Below are 22289 nucleotides of genomic sequence, written 5' to 3' on the forward strand. Positions count from 1 at the left end.
TTACTTAGATGTAGGGGCTGTAATAAGGCTTTAGCCTTACTTAGATGAAGGGGCTGTAGTAAGGCTGTAGCCTCACTTAGATGTAGGCTAATCAGTTGTTGTGATTTTATGAGTCATCCACACATTGATCTCATCAAAGTAAGGCTATAGCCTTACTTAAATGTAGGGGCTGTGAGAGAGTGGAGCTAAAGGATGCAGAGTCCCACCCCTCCACACACCTGTCTATTTCTACTCTGATGTATTCTCACAGTGTCTGTCCTCATCTCTCTGTCTTTCCCTCATTCTTTCTTTTTGTCTCTATTCCTTTCTTTTCCCCACGCAGATGACCCAACAGATGTCAGGTATGGCTATGAGTGGGGGAGGGCCGACGCCAGGCACTTTTAGCCAGCCAGGAGCCCCCGCGGCCGGTTGGCCCACCGGTCCAGCGACGGCTTCCGGCCAGACCCTCAGCACCCAGCTGTGGAAGTGATGAAGAGGTCCAGAGGATGAGTGGAGGGAGACACAGAGGGAAGTCACGTGGCAACACAACTGCCAAATGTGCTCCCATATATCCATCTCCACAAATCTCCAGCGGATAGAACGCACAGCAGGCGCAGTTTAACTGCCCTACCAAACCCCCCCCCCCCTCTTCACCATGATTCCTTTAAAAAGCAAAGATGACATCTCACTAGATAAAATCTCTTGCTGGATAAAAAAGAAAGATTGGCAGCTGTCGTGTCCCATCTTTATTCAAATCCTTTTTTTATTTCCTTTTGTTGTTGTCTGAAGAGTAAGACAAACAGCATAACAGACAAAAAAAAGAAAGCTGCTGGACTAATAAGTGTCTATTATAATAATGTTACAAATATATCATTACCCAAATGGATAGTTAGTGAATAGTCTTTCAGTACCTACAGTAGATATGGCTATCTTGTGGTTGGTCAATGCGACCCTGTCCTCACCCCTCTCTGCTGTGTATATTGTAACCCCCACCTCCCCGCCTCCCCTCTCTGTAGGCAAGCAGAGCCTCGTAGCAGTACTGTATTTATGTGAATATGATGTGAACCTCCCTTTTTATCAGAGCCATAGGAGAGTGGTCGATGTTTCGACTAGCAGTGACTTTTGTTTGGTTTTAGTTCTCTCCATCACGTGACACTCCACGAGGGAGAAATTATCTGGAGTCGAGGTTCTCCAGTTTACTTAAAAGTATCCTGTGAAGTTTAGTGTAGCTAAATAGAGTTTGACTGACTTGGGTTTAAAGCTGCTTATACAATAAACGTTATTTTGCACTGATAGTCATGACGAAAGTTTCCTACAAAGAACATTCAAAGTATTCCATCAAATAATCGTCAAACATCTCATTACACTCAGTAGAGAGTGTAGCGATCATAAGATGTTCACTGGTGGTTCCCAAGTTGTTGATCAGCTACACAGGTTGTGTTAATTGTGTCTGACTTTTCTCTAATCTTTTCTTTAAAGATTTACTTCTTCGGTCTTTGATTAAACAATTAAATTAAACAATCTGAGAAGAGGGCATCTTTCACCAGTTGGACCCATCCCAAGACATTAAGAAAACACACAGAATGCAACCTGGGACAAAAGGTTTGCAAGTACAGTAGGGCCAGGCAATTATGGCCAAAAATAAAAGTAATGCATATTTGTTTTTATCTTAAAGTCATAAAAAATCTTACAAAGCAAATAATTCAGTTTCCTAAAAGAAAGGCTTAAAAAGTCATTGATTGTATACATACTTTGATTTTAAGACTTTCCTGTGAAAAATATTACTGTGAGCAGACATAAAAGAACTACACCACATACAGGGCTTGACTTTAACTTTAGAGAGAGCCAGGCTAGCAGTTTCACCCCACTTTCAGTATCCATGCCAAGCTAATCATCTCTTGGCTCTAGCTCCAGCTGGCTTACATACTTATTAGTGGTATCAGTCATCTCAGTAATATTTTTCATTACAGATTAGATAGAAACTCAAAGTCTACCAATAATTTATCTGCCTCCGCAATTTGTGTTTCTTGGTATCAACACGATAGCTGTAAGTAGCTTGCTAGCTAGGATAGCTACCTGACTAGCTAGACTTTATACTCCCATGACTTCATCTCGTCAATAAACACAAAGAGTGCAGATAAGTATTTAGAGTACTTTTTTAGTCTAGCCCTTGCATAGATGTGTTTTCCAAATTCGCTACAAGATAGCTACACCCAGCTAGCCACACTGAGTCGCTACAATCCTAAAACCAGCTGTCACCTAAGTTACTTTTTAACTGAAAGTAACCATTTGTGCATATTGTAATAAGTCTGTTTAAACAATGTAGACATTTTACACATGCAATACACAAAAATGGCAATTAAGGTGTGCTTTTCTATTATTATATTCATTTTTAGGGTGCCTTTGTAACATCTGTCAAGGGCAGAGCTGGGTATCGTTTAAAATATTACGATACCAGTAGCAATCCAGGTATCCTTAAAGTGATTCTGATACCAATTGAGTACTTCATTCGATACAAGTCATGTGAATAGAAGCATTAATTTGCAACTTCACCAACACAGATCGGTTGTAGCTGCTGTGGCAGTGGGCCAATCACATGTCGCATTAAATTGAAACATTTTTGCGTTGATTGGTTGTGAGCAAGTCCATACAAATATTTTCTAGCTCTGGGTGCTAAAAGGATCAATTGCAGGTTTAACAGGAGATGTTTCAATTCTACTTAGTATCAATTTATTTCAGTCGATACCTTAAAGGTATCAAGTACCGATACCCAGGGAGTACTATGAAAAATAGTCCCTTGGCTAACTGGCGCATTTACAGAAATGTTTATTAATGTGCACTGTCCCTGTTAAATAAAACAAGATTACTTAAAATTTAGATTTATTGCCCAGACTTAGTAACACGTAGACATTACTTTGCTTAAAAGGGTCAATAACCAAAAAAAAGGTATGAAAGCATCACCTAGCCAGTTAAAAATATTGTTATATTGTATCAGCAGACAAATATATATTTATCAGTCCAACCCTGTTTCTCAAACTGCTCGCTGATTAAAAACAACCCCAACCTTCATATGTCAAGGATTCCCTTTAAGCATCAGTATTTGTTGGGGGGCCCTCGGTCCCCAGGGTGTCTTTGGTCGCCACTCTGTGGTGTTTTGAAGTCTTTTAAAACCAAATGAGTTGGGTTCTGTGGAAACTGGGCTCTGACCCAGTTAAGACATTCCTTATTGTTGGAAATGAGCCGTTTCCTCCACATTCCCCGAGGCAAATTAAAGCACTACTGGAATCACAGCGGTTTGTCTTACTGCACTTTAAATAGCAGAGCAGGTACTGTATCTCTCGCTGTGTTGCGGTTTTGTCGCTTAGATCGTTGTTGGGGAATAGCAGAGATAAGTGAGCTGTCACTTCACTTCCAACTGCAGGGTATATCCACTAAACCCTTTTTTTGTTACATTATTTTCCAAACTGGCCCATTGTAACACCCAGAATGTTGCTCCCTTCATATATGACGCTGTAAACGTATGTTCTGCCATCTGCCATCTTTATTGTGGTGTTTTGTTGTGTGCAGTACAAGAAAAGCACAGTTAGTCTGCAGCAAATAAACCTGGACGACCAATCAATCAGAGGGCTAGACCGGCAGGTTAAGGATGATGAGGAAGAACAAGACTGGACAATGCTAGCAAAAAGGAGACCTGTATGAAAACGCTGGATGGGTCCCGTCATCACTGTCCAGTCCTTGTTTATTGCATTGTACAAGAGAGAATGATAGACAGAGGAGCAGAAATAGAAATGAACATAACACACACACAGAGCTACAATCACACTGCCCAACGCCGATGCAGAGATTCATGCCCATATGTACAGGGTCCCTCTGCCATGCAATAACTGTAGAACTCTGTTACTCACGTGGTTAGTGTGAAAGACACAAACATATTCAATAAAGCTAAAGTCCTCCAGGTTTATTTCCAATGTGTTTACATTTTCTGGTGCCTAGTACAGAGAAAAAAAGTGGTTTCCATGCAGTAAATAGCCAGGAATTTTTCTGTGTACATCTTTGTCCAATGACTCTTTTAACTGTAAAAGTACTGTTTAATCTTTTGGGAATTTTATTAGTTTGCTCCTTCTTTTTCTGTTCTAAGTTTTACCAGAGGGTTACTGGGAATAAAGGCTGTTGAATCCTGGATTGAATTCTGTTTTTATTTCCTGTCTTTACATCATTCATACCACATATAACCTTCAATGTTCAGGACATTACTGCTGCTAAAACACAGTGATGAAAACAGTTCTTTACACATTTGAGCTTTGAAACTTGTGGCCTAACTGAAGTGGTACTTAAATCCCATCTACTCAGTTCATTCCTTTTCATTCCTCCGCTGGCAGGTGCATTTTCGTGTGAGGTGAGTTGTCTTTGTTGTCGGCCCATAGGCTACATTATTGATGGCAGCTTGGCAGGAGAGATGTTACTTCAAGTCGACCATTTTCAAACCAGATCACATACACAGAGGAAGGCAAACTTTGCACCAGTTCATTATATATGATCAGTTCAGGCTGATTTAAAGGAGAATTATGTAGCATTTAGGCATCAATAAATCATTACCACATTAGGTTTGAGATATTAATGTGATTCATTTAAACAAAGAAGACCAGAGCTGAGAAATCTAGCTGCCTCTGTTGGCCTTTGATTGATATCTTGCAGGTATGAGCCACCATGAAAATGTTTAGTGGCCACTGTTTTTCCAGAACAAATTTAGCTAAAATGTTTGGCAGAGGATAAATGTAGTGAAAAATTCCCTTCCAACATTTTAGTTAGCTTAGTGAAAGAGGTGCGGTCTTCATAAATGTTTTTCTTCCAAAGAGTGATAAGAAAAAATAGGAATTTCATATCTGTAAAAGAAGTATGAAGCTGGAGTTGGAATGTGTCAGCCTAGCATAGCTGAAGACTGGACGCAAGGGGAAAGAACTGGTTTCATTGTACTGTCCAAAGTGCAAGAATATGACCGTTAACATCTCTAAAGCTCATTCTACCTTGTTTTACATTCACAAATCAAAGTATAGCAGTATTTTGGGATTACGCAGGGCTCAAGTCTCACGCATTTTGTGTGTGACACATGCATTCCCACCCGTTCACACACTCACACGCCACACATGGTATTTCTCACGCATTATGTGTTGTAACGTCTTGATGGACAGTTTAGCTTCTGTCCAGTGTCTGAAGTGGGTTGCCAAATACAACCCTTGGACATAGGTTTTGGTTTTTTGTTTCTGAACATGATGGTACCACACCTGGAAAACACTGTGATGCTAAGTCATTGGGATATTGTGCCTGACTGTTGTTAGCCAAGAAACGTTACAGCACGTAACTCCCCCTAAAATGACCCATTTTACATTTCTGTTTATGTACACGTTTAAACAAATGAGATATAATGTGTCACTAAGTCGATTTTAGAGGTGTTGTTAGCCATATCTTTGAACTTTGGATAGAGCCGTGCTAGCTGTTTCTTCCGGAATCCAGTCTTTATGCTAGGTTAGGCCACAAGTCCAGCTCTGTTCTCTTGTCTTAGTCTTGGAAAAGAAAGCACATGAGTGTATTTCCCGGAATGTTGAAAAATCCTCTAACTTTGTGAAATAATGAGACATAATGTGTTAGTCAATTTTAGAGGCGTTGTTTGCCATATCTTTGAGCTTTGGAGGGAGCCATGCTAGCTGTTTCCTCTTGATTCCAGTCTTTATGCAAAACCAGGGTAACACGTCCAGCTCTACTAAACATGAGAATGGTATTCATCTTCACGTCTCACTCTTTGAAAGAAAATTAGTGTATTTCCCAGAAGGTTGAAAAATCCTCTAACTTTGTGAAACACCAGCATTATAGTACCATTTTAATAAGCAGTTACCAATTACTGTATCTGTACCAGGAGCCTTGATTGCTTATGGTAATTGTGTCACGGTATTACAGTCTGAAAATGATGCATTAATTATTCAAAATGACATTAATAGTTCAAAATGATTGACATGGCGCATTGAAATTCAGCAACATGTTTTTTTACATTAATACTTCACTTTTTTTTACACTGGCAAGCTGTGGGTGGAGGGAAATGAACAGTCCAAGTCATCCCAGTTTGTAAAACAAGCATATTCAGTGCTGTCCATTTCTCACAAAGCACGTATGACAGACAGCCAGAAGTCTTGAATCATGCAGCTTCTCAGAGGCTCCATCCATCGTGAACAGATTGTATTAACCCGATAAGGAGGGAAAGCGGGATGCTGTCATCAGTCCTGGCCAAGAAAGATGATGAGCAGCCAGACTCGGCTTCTGGATTTTGGATCTGCTCCTCGGCTCATCGTCTCAAACCTCGATGACTACAGTGTCCTTCCGATGTTTAGGCTCATTTGCGAGGTGTGGTTTCTCTGTGCGAGTGTGCCAAACCAGCACCTGAAAAAGAGACAAAGAAGGATGAATTAGACAATCTGCTGACAGTGGAAATGCTGGATACTAAAAAAAGAATTTACAGGCTTGGATAAATACAGCATAGATGCATTTGGATGGCAGTATTCCTGATACAGTGTAAGATTTAAGATTTAATTTGGTATCTTTTGGATTAAAGCTGCTGATACTGGATATTGTGTGCCAGAGGTTTTTTGTGAGCTTGCGAAGAAAAATCTTTTAGGAAAGTCACGGTACATTAAAGCTCTTAAGTCTGATTATTCAGTGGCTCTTAAAGGCTCAAAAACCTATTTTCTCAATCAGCTTCTTACTCCAGGCGACGAGGTCCTGCATGAATACAAAGGTTTCTGCTAAAGTTTTGGGGGTGTTTTACCTGACAGACTTTTGTATTTGTGTCTGTGCCCTTTTCACTGGTTTGAAGTGGGTGGGGATTTGTTGGAGAAAAGGTTATGTAACTTCCTTCCACTCAGGACTTGGCAAAATGTGAATTAAAATGTGCTGACAGTTGTTGGATTGGATGCTTATGTTTCCACGACTATTTGCTGCCATTAATTCTGATTAAACCACACCTTTTCAGCACTAATACGTTTTGAGTGTTAAACATTGAGTAAAAAATATGAACTTTAACTTTGATTTCTGCCTAATTAGTGGTGAATATCTAGTATCATAATAAATACTTTAGATTTGTTTTCAGGGACTTTAAAGGGTAGGTTAAAGGACAATTCCAGAACTATTACTTTATTCTTTAAGTTAAAGTCATGGTCATGGTCATTTTTACACTAATCAACTGAATAATAACGGTGGTAACTTGTTAAGAAACAGAACAATTCACCAGCACAAGGCACAACAAGGCTGCTAGCTAGAAAGAAAACAACAAAGCTTTCAGGATATACTTTTAAAAATCTACTTTGCAAAAGATTTATGCAGGAAAAAAATGCATTCAATTCATTTGTGGGACATTAAGAATAAACATAATGCATTTTGGTGGAAAACAGAATAGTGTACCTTTAATTTTTGCGATTTAGGTATGCAGCAGCATTATTAAGACATCCAATTGGTAAAGGGACACCCGAGGTAAGATATTCAGGCCAACCCTCTTATTAATTAATTAAAATGATTACAACTGTGCAGTCTACTGACCAACTTGACCTGATTAGACTGATGAGGACCAGCATGACTAGAAGACCTGGATCTTGTTTTGGTAACACTATGAGCTACAATATGAGAGTGTGACGCAAGTTGTAATAAACTGTAATTATCCTTCACGACAAGCTACAGAGCAGACCTGAAATTGAAAAAAAGGGAGTCACTGAAAACACTTTCTAAAAAAATAAAAAGCTTTCACTCCTTGATGATGCTCTGATGAAATATCTGTCAAATGAAAGACTGCTGTACTCTGAAGCTGCTTTGAAACAGATATTGCGTTGTATCGTCCTGCTGTTGAATGTGATGCTCGTCGGTCTGCCAGGAGGGATTCCACACACACACACACACACACACACACACACACACACAAGAAGCAGTCTGACACCTCCAGAAATGGATCAAATCAAAAGCAGCGCACACATCACTGCAGCTGTTTGTCTTGTGTTTGCAGCCAATTTCACAGCAATATACTGGTGAGAAAACACTGCAACAGATGCAAAGATTGATATTTTCCTGGAGTGAGGGATGGATTTCATTTCTCGCAGATTCAACTGAGGTTTTGAGTAAGGATGTGTTTCTTTTAGCCTAAAGCTAATGAGCCTATAATTCAGGTGTGTGACATTTCTGTGTCCAAAGCAACACACACACACACACATAGAGTCACATTGGCATGATTTATGGCTTGCTGTGAATCCTGCCGTTGTCTCTGGGCTTCTTCAGGTGGAACATGTCACTTCCTGCACGCTGCGCTGCTAATTGGCCCACTTTGCATATCTAACGAGGCTAATGTAGCAGCCACTAAAGCATCACTCCAGAGCTGCAGGGAAAATGGTACAGTATGTGTGTGTGAGTATGTGCATATGTGTGTGTGCACACGCACCAATTATGCAGTCAGAGTTCCCTCCCCGTTCCCCTGGACTCACACTCCTCTCTTCCTCCTATTGCACCCTGCGTCTCTTTCTCCCAGTTTGCTCTCCATTTTTTCACATTCATCACATCACACTTTTTCCTCTTTCGACTTTTCTCTTGTTTTTTTTACCTCTCGGTCGTCTCTCCTGCTCTCCCTTTCTCTCTCTCTGTTCCTCCCTAAGGCAACTTAGTGAAAAATTGCTTCACCAGGTTAGAGTTTTTTCTCCATAATAGCACAAGAACACAGCCTTGCTTCTCTCCATCAGAAAGCGGAATCTGAGTACTGAAAGTACTGAAAAGACAGTTGTTGGAAGAAGTATTGTAACAACACTCCATTTAGTCCTGAATGAAACTACTGAACCTACTCAAGTTAAAGTACAGAAGTATTATCAGTAGAATGCACTTAAAATAAATGTACTCATTACAGTTGTATGATTTATAATATTATTAGATTAGCAGCATGCTACTGTTGTATCTGCTGGAGGTGGAGCTGGTTATAAACAGTTAGATAGTTTAGCCCAGTGGTTCCCAACCTGGGGATCAGGCCCTTCCAAAGGGTCAGCAGATAAATATGACAGGACGGGAGATGATTAATGGGAGAGGAAAGACTTTTTTTCTTTTCTTTTTTTTTTTAGATTGAATGGTTGTTTTTTTTTAGAGAAATACTGTAACTTGGGTCTTTAAGATTGAAAGATTAATCTTGAAAACAGTCTCGAGTCCTTCAAGTGGTCAGAAAAACAGAGATTTGAACATCTAATATTCTATGACAGCTGGGAAAACTTTATCTGCTTTCTGCTGAGGATGATTGTGTGACATCATCAAAATCTCTACAGAACAGCTATTAATGGACCAAGTGGTGAGATTGTTTTTGTCAGTTTGTTATTTTTGGACACAATTTCAATTACAATTACAAACAAATAAAAACTGACCCAGATTTATTAAACACGAATCAGCAGTTTCTTCTGTTTGTTATTATCTATCTATCTCTAAATAAGATCCATGTTGCAATAAAATGTCATTTAAGTGCTCATCCAAGATCTGTGTTGATTTCAAGAACTGGAAGTAGTGTATAGTTTAGTCACCTTGTCATGTTTCTATAATTTCATTAAAGAGACATCTCCACCTTACTGTTTGAAGCCCAATGATATACATACTATATCACTGGGATGTCTTATAGCTGTTCTGTAGAGATTTTGATCATGGCACACAATCATCCTCAACAGAAACAGTTTTCCCAGCTGTCCTGGAATATTAGATGTTCAAATCTCTGTTTTTGTGACCACTTTAAGGACTCGAGACTGTTTTCAAGATTAAACTTTCAATCTTAAAGACCCAAGTTACATTAAAGCGGAATTATCCTTTAAAGGGACAGACGGGGGAAAAAAATGCATCACATCTATTTCTAAATGCACTCTAGATGCACGACGGATCAGATCACCCAAACCAGACCTAGTAGTGGTCCGAGATGCATTCTGGCGCATTAATGAAATAATAATTACATTTAGTGGGAACCCGAGAGCCGATGCAAATGAAATAGACGGTCGGATAGTCTTTCAGTGTGTGGCAGAAGACCTCCTTGTGTCCCTTTTCCCTCTGTGTGTCATTCGGTCCGTCTTCTTTTTCTAACCTCCACCTTCAATCAATCCATCTGTCTCTCCCTTTTTTCCCTCTCTACACATCTCCTCTCCTCCTTTTCTTCTCTGTCTCCTTTTCCTCCGGTGCTATCATCTGTCTCCATCTGTTCCTACCCCCCCCCCTCCTTTCTTGTCCTGTCACTGCTGTCTGTTGCCATTACTCTCCCGCTCTAACTACATTACAGCTCCTGTCAGTCGTCTCCAGATACTGACCGGAGCCATCAGATGGGCATTTCTGCCCTCCATTGTCAAGGTTGGTATTGAGGGTCTGTGATCTGATCCTAGATACCTTCCTCAAAGCAGACGGAGCTGCCTGGAGTTAGGGTGTGTCACAGCTGCTGGAAAAGGGCATCAATATTAAATCATTTCCATCACAACTGTTCAGACCAGCTTGAACCAGCCAGAAGGGGTCTGGATACATCAAAGACTCATATTACACTTTTTGTGATCTTCTATCATCTTCATCATACTGTTGGATATCAAGTTTTAAAACTTGAGGTGATGGTATGTTAAAATGCTCCCTGCGAGAGGAAAACCAGGGTTCCACCACACGCTCAATGCTCCGTTAGTAAAGTAGTAAGGTTTTTCCATGTGTTTTCCAACTTGAATATGTACAGGTGTATTTGAGAAGCTGAAATTTTGAGTAAATGTAGTGAAATCCTATAATTTTTGCAGCTTTGTAAGAACCTTAAAGAGACAGGAGCTAAAACGGCCTGTTTCAGACAGAGGCTGAACTGAGGGGCTGCTGAAAGGGTCAGTATAAGATAAATAAGTAGTTGTTTTTAACTCTAAATCATGCAAAGACATTTCAGTAGAGCCCAAGAATATAAATATAGAGCTGGAAATGGGCATGATATGTCACAAGTACAGTTGTGTCACTATTTAACTGAACTGATCAACACAATTATTTGTGTAAAATATCATTACATTCTAAATTATGAGTAGTCTGCCTGGTTGTAATTCATTCCCTGGTCAGAAAAGTTCTATATTGACTGGAAAGAACAGTTTAACATTGTGGTAGATAAGAGGACAGATAGCACTCTCATGACTGTACAGTACATACTGTATGTAGCAGCCAATTAACACCTCTAAAGCTCAACAATTAACACATTATGTGTAACCATGTGTAGATGGTTCAATCTGTACAGAAAGCAAAAGTGTAAAAATGACATTGTTGCTTTACATATAGGGAGGCATAGTTCCCTACATGTTGTATAATTAGCTTTCTATCAGTCATCTCCACACTCCACTTCTGAACTTCTTTTCAAATGTGGTATTTTACTTCATTTTATATATTGTATTTAATCTATTTTTCAGCTACTTTTACTATGTACTATTTTAAAATTATTCCTTTTTTAAAATTTTCCATCTTATATTACATTCAAGTTTTTATTTCTTTCCTCGTTCCCTTGTAATGTGAAGCACTAGGTGTATGTGATTTCTTTTATTGTAAAGCACTTTGAGTTGCATGTCTTCCATGTATATTATATTACACTGTGTCTTTACAGCAAGCTATAAGTAAAAGATGGGTTATTACTACTTTTGTTGCTACTTTTGAAACAGTAAACAGGTTTTATATTGTCATATTTGGATGTTAATTTACTAGAAATGACAAACAGTACAGCCAACAGCATCTAGCTAGAAACTTCCACTTTCAGCTGCTCCTGTATTTAGGTTTCTGTAGTAAATGAGGAGGTATCACCAAGATAATAATGACGAATGAATCAGCTGTTCCTCATCAATGACATGCTTTCAACACAGGTGACAGGAAGTAAACAGAAACAGGGCGTCCAATAAAAGTTCAGCTCATGACCACTGGGACTCTCCAATAGAAAACACAGACAGTGTTGTATTGCCTGCATAGTTATTTCCTGTATTGTTGTTGATATCAATTCATCAGTTATCAGTGATGATGTCATCTCTAACTGCACAAGCACATTTCCTGATGTCATCACATTGTCTCTGTTATCTCGACTCCAGTATGTTACAAGTCATGAGTTATTCTTTCTCACTGTAAATACATCAGTGATGAAGAGTGATGTCATCGCTGCCCACACTGTCACTCACAGCTCCTGTCCACACAACACTGACCTGATGAGCGATGATGTCACATCCTGCTGCTTTTTTAACTGTGACGTGATGAATGCTCAGATCACATCCTTTTGTCGGCGTTGCGCTGGCTGATGACTGATGATGTCACAGCCCGTTAATGGCCTGTATTAATATCAGCAGCGAGGCAGCTCCATTATGGTAATAGGCTGATAATGATGATGATAGTTTCAACACAGAGCTGTCTGCAGCGGCAGCAGCAGCCAGCTGTAAATGATGATCCAGCAACACAGGAGGGTCTTTATCCTATTCCCTGCCGGAAACGTTTACCCAGAACCCACCAGGGACTTCCAGTGTGACCTGCATGCATATGGTAACCAGTGAAGTGAGATTTTACATTTGTTGATTCCAGGTGAAGCCTCCTGCACTCTTCTTTACAAAGAATGGAGATACTGTTTACAATGTTATGAAAGATTAGATTCTACTGGCCCATGAAGTCATTCCAGCGCCCCTATGTGCTGCAATATTCATCACCTCCCCCACCCCCCACCCCCAAAGCATGAAATGGCTGGACCAAACAAACAACATCCTCACAGTTGGGTGTTGGAGCTTCACCATCAACAGCACCATAGAACGAAACTAAAGCCCTGACCATCTGCTGCTCCACCGGACCCCCTTCCCCTCTTAATGCATCTATTCTCATCTACACATAACTCATTCAACAACTTAACAGAAGCATTCCTGTTCAGCAAAACATTTCATCTCTCCACATACTCTAATGTGATTATTTGTTGTTTTTTCGCTGTTTTTTTATCGTTTTAAACTGAACATCTTTGGTTTTTGGAGCCATTGTTGGATTATTTTAGACTCTGGGAAACTGTGGTTGATATTTTTATGATTTTTTATGAAGTTTAATTAAGAAATTAGACGATGTTAGCAAGCTGGCTTCAATCTAGATACCACTTTAAAAACAGCACTAATTGATGTTGTTCACCCACTTATATTTTAAATCATTTATTTCTAAGTTGGTGTCTTTCTTTTCTCCACAGTGTGAAGCAACTTTATATAAATCTGTAATATTCCATCAGGATTTGAGACACATTGGACCAGATGTTCCTATTTTTTTTCTTAAATCTGTTGTACTTTTTTGTGAGGTGGAATTTACGAGTGTGCCACGTCAGATTCATCAAACAGTCATATCACCAGGAAACAGTCGTAAATGACATTCGTAAACATGATGAATCCCACCTGTTCTACGTAAATGAACGCGCGTTCCCAAGAATAGTAAATTAACATGATTTTTTTTCGGAGGGGTCTCTAAAATACTGACAATATAATATACGCTTAGCCTGCGAATCCACATTATTCATTTGTCTGTTATGTGGTAGTCATCATACAGTGATGTTAAAAAGAAAATCCAGGTCAGTTGACTCTGAAGACCAGAGGCAGTGGCGTCTTCTACCACACATGTTATGTTAGTGACAACCTGCTACTGGACTGCTGTCAGCCTGCTAATGACAACGCAGGACGAGCCGGCAGAAGAAGTTGGATGTGTCTGTATGTCCTATTTGTGCTGATAAACTAACATACAGTAGACTACATCACTCCACAAAGTATAGCTATCATACCGTCCTTGGCTGTATTCTATCATACAGTGTTGTTTTGGAGGTGTTATGTGTTCATTAATTGATTATGATATCTTGCCTATGTATATGATGTTCGAGCACCCCCCCACCCCTCCACCCCCACCCTCCCCTCTGGCCCAATGTCTCTTTCCACTATATTATAAAAACCTTGGACAGACTTCAACTCAAGCAGAATTCAGCTGCTAGAGTTCTGACTGGCACAAGAAAACATCATCATAATACACTGCTACAATACTGAAATCACTTCATTGGCCTCCCATCTAACAAAGATGGGAGGCACTACATGCTTCAGCTCCACTTTATATGTCTGACCTGCTTACTGACTAGAACCCCATCAGAACTCTCAGATCTTCAGATGGTGGTTTTTTGGTTGAACCCAGAATAATATCAGCAACTGGTAAAGGTGCTGTGTTGTTTATGCTTATTGGTTTTTGTATGTCTCTTATTTAAATGTAAAGTATATTGGTGAAATAAGCTCTATGAATAAAGTTGCCTCGCCCTGTCGTGATTCAATTTTTACCTTAAGGTGGTGGATCAAAATCATTCAGAATCAACCTCTAGTTATTAAGAATACCTGTTTTAAATTTCAAAGCAATATGGCCAGTAACTGTTGATGAAGTTAGTTTGGATCAAAGTGTCTAACAGATCTAACCTTGTCCCAGACCTCTAAATCACTGCCCACATCATACTGACAATGACCTCAATGGACCCAACAACACAAATAAACCAAAAACACATTCATGTCATTTAAAGCAGTTTTTAAAATAAATCCCTTTACAAGCGTTTGTTTGGAACAACTGGTGGGACGTGACAATTTTAGCTCATGCATTGCTTGAAAGATTTTTTTAAAAAGTAATAGAATCCATTTCTCACAAAAGTCCTTTATGGCGCCTCTGTGATGGTTGTCAAGAGGATGAGTGGCTTCATAAAACCAAGTGCCAACAGGGGCTGTGGTGATTCGAGATGAGCTGCATCGATCTGAGCTGTCTAAGCACAGAACTAGAATTGATAGCGCTATAACGCCATTTCTATCCAATTCAAGCTGCAGCGTGTGTGTGTGTGTGTGTGTGTGTGTGTGTGTGTGTGTGTCTAAGTTTAGACCACGCCACCAGCTTTAAGCATTCATGCTGCCAATAGAGGGGGAAGAGATGCCCTATGGTTAGTCACTGCTGTGATGGGAGGCCTTTATTATGACTGCAGTTTAATATCCACACACACACACACACACACACACACACACACACACACACACACACACAACAGATTAAGACTGATAAATTGTGCTTTTATTAAACCCTAGTCTGTTTCATCCATCTTCAATATGCAGGTCAGTGTGATCCAACTACACTCTTATTATATAACTGATCTCTGCTGCCCTTTGTAATCAAACCACATATTTATTTGTTGTTTAAATGGGCCTGACTGTCACCGCTTCAAAGATGAAGGTGAAGGCACGAGTGTGTGTAGAATATAGGAGTGTAAGACAAACCTACTATCTGAATAATATATAAGAATCAGTGACAAATAAGGGTTGGCAAGATGAGTAATTCAAAAATATGTATAAAAACTAGTTTTAAAAGCAGCATCAGGTTTCTTAAAATGTATATTTAGTTTTTTTTTGGCTTTATATAATTTAAAATGACATTTGCACCATTTTCTTTTTACCAAAAGTAATACTGAATGCTCCTGAAAATGTCAAATGGTGTAACCACAAAAGTATGATGAATATTAAATATTTTATCTACCTACAGTGTATTTAAGTGGACTTATACTAATAATGACTTCATTCAAAAAACAACTGATATGGTCCCTGATTGGCATGGTTCTCCAGATTAGATTTAATATTTAGAACAATTGTATTCCATTAGCTTTATTTAAAAAGTTATAATGTAAGATCATGCCAAACTAGTTGATATGGTGTTTTATTGAGAATTTACTCTTTTTAAGTTAAATTATTTGGTACAAAGTTTTGATGGTTACACCACTTAGACATTTTTGCCATAATCCTCTAATATAACCTCTCAAAATGGATTAAAAGCAGAAATGTTATGCTGAGACCACAAACAATAAGTTATTCATACGTTTATTTTCACATTTAAGCCCTTTAAATTTGACTTACCCACATGGACATAAAAACATCATTGACCCATAAGCTAAAATATCTGTATTTGTTATTTTTTAATTGTTTTCTATTGGCATTTATACTCCTCATAAGTATGTATGTTTAGGTGCTCACAAAATATGCCAAATAACATATCATTTTAACAATGTACCTAAATGAATCAAATAATACAGCATGATTTGTATTGTATTCAGTCTAAACTCTAATTGACAGCTGCATTACAGTAAAGTGTCTGGGTGGCAATGAATAATTGAAATAGAGCAGGAGGTTTTAACAGTGGTAATACAGTCAGAAGTGCATCACCAAAATAGGTCATGTAAGAGAAGCCACATGTGAATTGTGTAAGAAACTGGAAGGGGTCCAGATGAGATTAAATGAGTTTGAAGTGTACATAGAATTAGAAAGGATAGTGATGAAAAGCTCCCTTGGCTATTTTGCTTGCACTTTTGAGACAGTCACTAACCAGCCTGACATTTACTGTTGCTGTTAAGTCACACTGTACATGCTTCAATGTTGATCATGAGGTAAAAAATAACACTTGTGTAGCACCAGTCAGGCTTTATTCTACATTGGACAACTAACCACAACTAACAACTAACTAATCTGGTGGAAACTGATCAAAATAACAAAAGTTAAAAAGGCACTTTGGCACTAAAAACACTGTAACATTGAAACAGAAGACTTGATTTGTCTTGACTTGACTCATTTGGACGGCTGAAGCTTCATATTAGCATTAGATTCACTTTTAAATACATTCTAGTACATAAGGAGGACTGTGGATTTTGCCCTCCATCACTTACAGTACAGTGTAAGTGCATTATGAAGGGATCTTCTAATGGTCAGTATGAACAGGAGGAATGATTACAGCAAGAAAAATAGGTTTCAATGCTCACACAGCTGCATCATGGATACTTGCAGCTCCTATTTGCATTGTACAGACATCAATCACCTGAATGACTTTGATACTGAAGAAAAAGAAATCTGAATGTGATGATACTGAGCCAAGACCTGAAGATGCTGTCATCACTGTAGCGAGTGATTTAACAGTGTGAGTATGATGTCAGTGTGTTTAGACTTGAATGAATTATCACTGAGAAGAAGTGTGATGTTTACACCAAACTGTCTACATCAGGTGTTCCGATGTTGCTTGTGTCCTTTCGGAGCACATTATCTGCTCATATTTAAATAATGCATTCATATTTGGCTGATAGACTATCTGTGTCTGCATTAGAAAACACAAACTGCAAACGTCCTTGACTCCAGCATGAAGCCTTGAGCTGCTTTCATGATGACACACACGCGCTCGCTCATGTCAAAATGAGGCCCTTGACTCGCATTGTTGCTCAGTTAAGAGTAGATCCAATCTGTTGCCATGGTAACATCCATGCCCCAGTTACTCACCCGGGTGCAGTTGTTGGCCTTGGGCTCTAACTCGGTGACTTTGGTGATCTGCTTGAGAAAGTCAGACTCCTGCATCCCCGGCTGGGAGCCTCGCCGCTTGAACTGCGCCCGTGGGTTGGCAAGGATCACCTGGAGGTTCACGGCAAAACCTAAAAGGGAGAAGAAGAAGAGAGGGGAGAAAGGCAGAGAAAGGGTGAGGAGGTTAGCCAGCATGCATTAAAAGCACATTATGGGACTATTATAATCACACCAGAAAATGATGGAGTGCGTTAGTGTATCTAATGACTGTGATATGGCTGATATGAAATTCATTTGCCACAGAGGTCTGCCATTCCCTTGTGATAATTGCACTGTAGATGAGAAGGAGGGGTTTAGAGGAGCAGGAGAAAGTCAGAGGGAAGTCAAAATGCTCATGATTGCAAAGCAGAGGTGGGTTTAAAATCAATCGGATTAGAGAAACTGGTAACTGTGAGGAAAAACTGGCAACACAATTACTATTAAAGCAGAAAGTACACTCAGTCTGACAACCATTAATATGTTTGAAGGTTGAAAAAGTATCTATTGATGCAGTTAATGACCCAAATCATCATGTGGTCGCTTTGGAGAATCAAAGACAGCTACACAAAAGCAAAAGCTGACCCCAAACCACCCACTGCTGTCCTGTAACCTTGTTTTTATTGTGTGTGTGTGTGTGTGTGTGTGTGTGTGTGTGTGTGTGTGTGTGTGTGTGTGTGTGTGTGTGTGTGTGTGTGTGTGTGTGTGTGTGTGTGATGATGATGAAGACGTCATTCACACATTCGATGTGTTGTCTGACCCCGAGGACAGAGCTGTGTGGAGGTGACACATGATGAGTCTCCTTTACATCTTTTTGCCTTCACTTTTGGCTGACTCTTACTGACAGAGCAAACTGTTCAGAGATGGATATGTTCATCATGCTGAGAAAAAAAGAGAAACAATTGAAGAGGATAATAAAGAAATGAATAGAAACGATTCATCAATGAACACAGAGTTAATATTCTATCTCTTTGTCTGGTTTCTATTCTTCTCCCAACAGTCTGCAGTTTGTCTCTTTGGGATTATTGTTGCCACATTGATTCATTTTGCATGTTTATTGTCTTGTGCTCTTGAAATGTGGATTTACAACTGCTATCAGTTTTGAAAAAACATACAATTGGTGATTGTCAGGCATATTTTAAAGCTAACTAGTGCTGGTAATTGGCTAACAACTCCACCCAAAGTACATCCTCCCAGTATATCCCAGTTTGCCCTCCACTCTAATGGCAACTACCAAGACTTGAGGCTAAAGTCAATGCAGAAGTCCCTTAAAGTACAATGCCACTGATGTGTAGATACTCCAACTAGCACCCATTCAAAAAGCCTAAAATCCTCTCTAGAAATGCTAAAATGGCTACTGTAATTTACAGCCATGCTAGCAGCTCTGTCAGTTAAGACACAGCTATGCTTTGAGCTAAAGTCTCACATCAGCAGCTAACTGAGCTAATAGCATGTTTTGTTTTAGCAGGTATAATGTTTAGCATGCTCATCGTTAGTTTAGTGTGTTAGCATGCTAACATTTTTGACATAAACAAAAAAGTAAAGCTAAGACTAGTAGGACTGTCATTTGTATAGCACAAATTAGAATTCTAACCAGATGATGGCGCTAGTTATTGGATCACCAAAGTTATCAAAGTTAAACCTGATGGTGAACATGACTGCTAGTATCAAATTTAATGTTAGTCCACCAAATATTTGTCAGGATGTTTCACTCTGGACCAACAGATGTTATTCCTCGTCTCTATAGCGTGGCTAAAAATATATTTGTATGCATATAGATGTCCTCAACACTTAGAATGAAAGACACATCTTTGTAACCAAAGGATGAACTGTAGGAAAACTAAAAGAGTTTATTAATTAGCTTTACTATTCTAAACTGAACGTTGGCTGTTTGTATTATTCCCAGACAACGTCCAGCATGTTGAAGGTGTTTCTGTTCATAAATAATCACCAGATGGTTCAGAGATATGCTTTCTTGTCCTGTGTGGCGTTTCCCTTTAATGCCCCACACTGCAGCTTTGGGACACCCCCACTGGGATGAAAACAAATCCCATCAGCACTTTCTCTCCTTCATTCTGAGTAAGTCTCAGCCTTCCTGCTGAGTCAGTAGACAGGAAAGGGAACAGAGGAATAGACCTGCATTCACATAAATTTAAGTTGAAATTAATTACCTGGGAGATGAATTCTGCACCACTGAAACACCCAGGAGACATTTTTTATATTCATACTTCTGCTACATGGCTTGTGTTTTATAGTAAAAATATATCAAAAGCTATTTCAGTGAATCCCATGAAAACAAATATAGGAAAGCAGTTGTTACAGTAGTTAAGTAATCACTGCCTTGTTGTATCTTTTCTCACAAGTTGAACTTTGAGGCTTATACAGTGTAACATTACTGTAATATCAGCTGCTTAGCTAACAGAGCTCAAGTTCTACTATAGTTGTACAGCACACTGATTTGTGGAGAATATGCCTGTCCTCATCTACTAATGTACAACATCACTGCATGTTTGAGCTCTGTTAGTTAGAAGAGAACTCAGATTAGAAGATCAATACCACTCTCATGTCAAGAGTGTTGAGAGCAAAGTTAGAAGCGGGAGGCGATTAGCTTAGCTTAGCATAAAGACTGGGAATGCAAAGTTTTAAAAAATATCTTCCTACCAGCACTTGTAAAGCTTACTAATTAACATGGTATATATGGTGTAGCCCAGTTAATACACATGCCACATTACTGCAATGTCTGCAGATCAATTTCGGCAGCAGATCCTTGTTACTCCTCTTTATACCCCATCGTTCTCTCATTTCTATGAGTCTACTACTATATGTCTACTGTCCCGATCTAATAAAGCCATAAAATGCCCCAAAATATACTTAAAAAACACATCATATGTATCAAGGGTGGCACAGTGGTGAATTGGTGTGGTCCTTTCCCTCACCAGGTATTCCGGCTTTCTCCAACAGATCAAAAAAAAAAATGCGAGTTAGGTAAACAGGTGGCTCTAAATTTTTGAATGGTTGCCTGTCTCTACATATGTTAACCCTGTGATTGACTGATTGGCAACCTGTCCAAGGTGTACTCTGCCTCTCGCCCAATGTCAGCTGAGATTGGCTCCAGCTCCCCCGTGAACCTCTAGGGGATAAGTGGTTAAAAAAATGAATAACAATCACTAATCTAAAAAATGAATTTGTCTTTTTCAGGGGGTAGAACAGCTAGAAGTGATGACTTCCATGGGCTCCTTGTCAAATGCTGGGCAGAGGAATATAATTTTTTAACACTATTTAAAATTTTCATTTTTATCTTTGTATTTATGTTCAGATTAAACAAACAACACACAATATGTTAAACTGTGGGCTTTAGATGTGTTGGTAGCTGAATTTTTACATTTTCAGAAAGAGCCAATCTCGCTGTTCCGCTTTGATTACGGTCTTTCCACACTTCAATCACATCAACAGACACAAGAAATGAATAAGCATTTTTCCTCACATATTGCTATTTCTGTAAACCTGGAAGACAAGGATAAACAAATATGGACGTGTTGGAGCTTCACACTGAGTCTTGAATACATCAAACCAGAAGCTTTTTAAAATAACATACATTTACCTTTCACAAACACATTGTGATTTGGGGAGAAATCAAAGTGACTCAGTGTGTTTCTGTCAATCAGGTGTTTCTGTAAGTTCATTTTCTTACAAACTCAAAGTCTAGATGGTAGGAACAGTATAGTGTAATTTAACTGCAATTTGTAGTAAATTGACATGTAAAAAAATAGGTTTCAGTCCTTAAACACACCATCAAAACAGTAGAAATGAAAGTGTGGCTGCAGTCAGTAGAAGAGAATTCCTCTGCAGGAGCAGCAGAGATGCTGAAGTTTCTCATTTTGAGTGTTATAGGGGGATATTTTCCTCCATGTGCACAGCCTCGGCATAATTACTGAATATTTATTTATGCAAATCGTTAGTGGGTGGCACACCTTGGCAATCAGCGCGTTAGTGTGGGAATTCAACCCCAGTAATTCACCATCCTCACCTCCTCTATTTTTCCCTCTCCCTCTGGCTGAGCAGTGTTTTCTAGGATGCAGCTATCCTGAGGTACTGACACATGGCTCACAGACAGCGGTCCTCTGAGTAATGTGAGTGTCAGTGCAGGTCACACAAAGAGAAACTGTAGACATGCAAATGGATTCGGCTTATCGTCCCCTATATGCTTGAGTTTTCTACATTTAAGACCGGGTCAGCCGTCACAGACGTACCCTCCCCATTACATCCTGTTTTCAGTTATGCACTAACAGACACAAACATACACATCAGGGTGAGGCTGACTGCCAATTTGAGGCTTCATACAGAAGCAGTGTTTATAGACTGGAGGTCACGCTGATTTTTGTGACATTTAAGGATATAAAATGTCTCTAAAACTTACTCAAATATTAAAGGAGTTACACAAATAAACACACAGAGAGCTTTACAGAATACCTATACAGTTATTAGGCTATGCTGATATCTGGCTATTGCTGCTCTGTGTGCGATACTGCAGGCTAATCACAGAGATAAAGGCAGCTCAGGTGGTGGAGCAGATAGATACGACAGCAATTACCAGATCTACATCTCCTGACCTGCAGCCAGCCTCTATGATATGGAGATCACAGCTTAAATAAAGCCATGTTTATCCAAGAGGGCTATTGTCCAGACTCTGCACTAACTTTGTCCCACTTTACTCCTAAACCTACTCCAGCTGACCAATATGACCGCATGTACTGTATCTAATGCATGCAGAGCTTATACACAAAATACTACACTGCCATTTTTGGAGAATATTTTCCTCCAGTTTATAATTACATTGAATTTTAAGTGTTTTTACAACTCCCTTGATGTGCATGAGTGGGCACTCAATTCCCACTTACACCTGTTATT

At 39.3% G+C, this 22289-nt stretch overlaps 2 protein-coding genes across 2 annotated transcripts in view; one reads left to right on the forward strand and one right to left on the reverse strand.

Moving 5' to 3' along the window:
- Window positions 1-475, forward strand: part of smap1 (small ArfGAP 1) — a 118893-nt gene extending 118418 nt beyond the window's left edge. The window contains exon 11 of the mRNA XM_053332956.1: window positions 323-475. Within this exon, the coding sequence (XP_053188931.1) occupies window positions 323-469 (147 nt within the window). The 3' untranslated portion in view covers window positions 470-475. The remainder of the gene's footprint in view (window positions 1-322) is intronic.
- A 5846-nt stretch (window positions 476-6321) lies between these two features.
- The window catches only part of b3gat2 (beta-1,3-glucuronyltransferase 2 (glucuronosyltransferase S)), a 51489-nt gene continuing 35521 nt past the window's right edge, over window positions 6322-22289 (reverse strand). The window contains exons 3-4 of the mRNA XM_053333711.1: window positions 17328-17476; window positions 6322-6408 (exon numbers count right to left, since the gene is read on the reverse strand). Of these exons, the coding sequence (XP_053189686.1) occupies window positions 6322-6408; window positions 17328-17476 (236 nt within the window). The remainder of the gene's footprint in view (window positions 6409-17327; window positions 17477-22289) is intronic.

Source organism: Scomber japonicus, chromosome 14, assembly GCF_027409825.1.
Source record: "Scomber japonicus isolate fScoJap1 chromosome 14, fScoJap1.pri, whole genome shotgun sequence".
Lineage (NCBI taxonomy): Eukaryota > Metazoa > Chordata > Actinopteri > Scombriformes > Scombridae > Scomber > Scomber japonicus.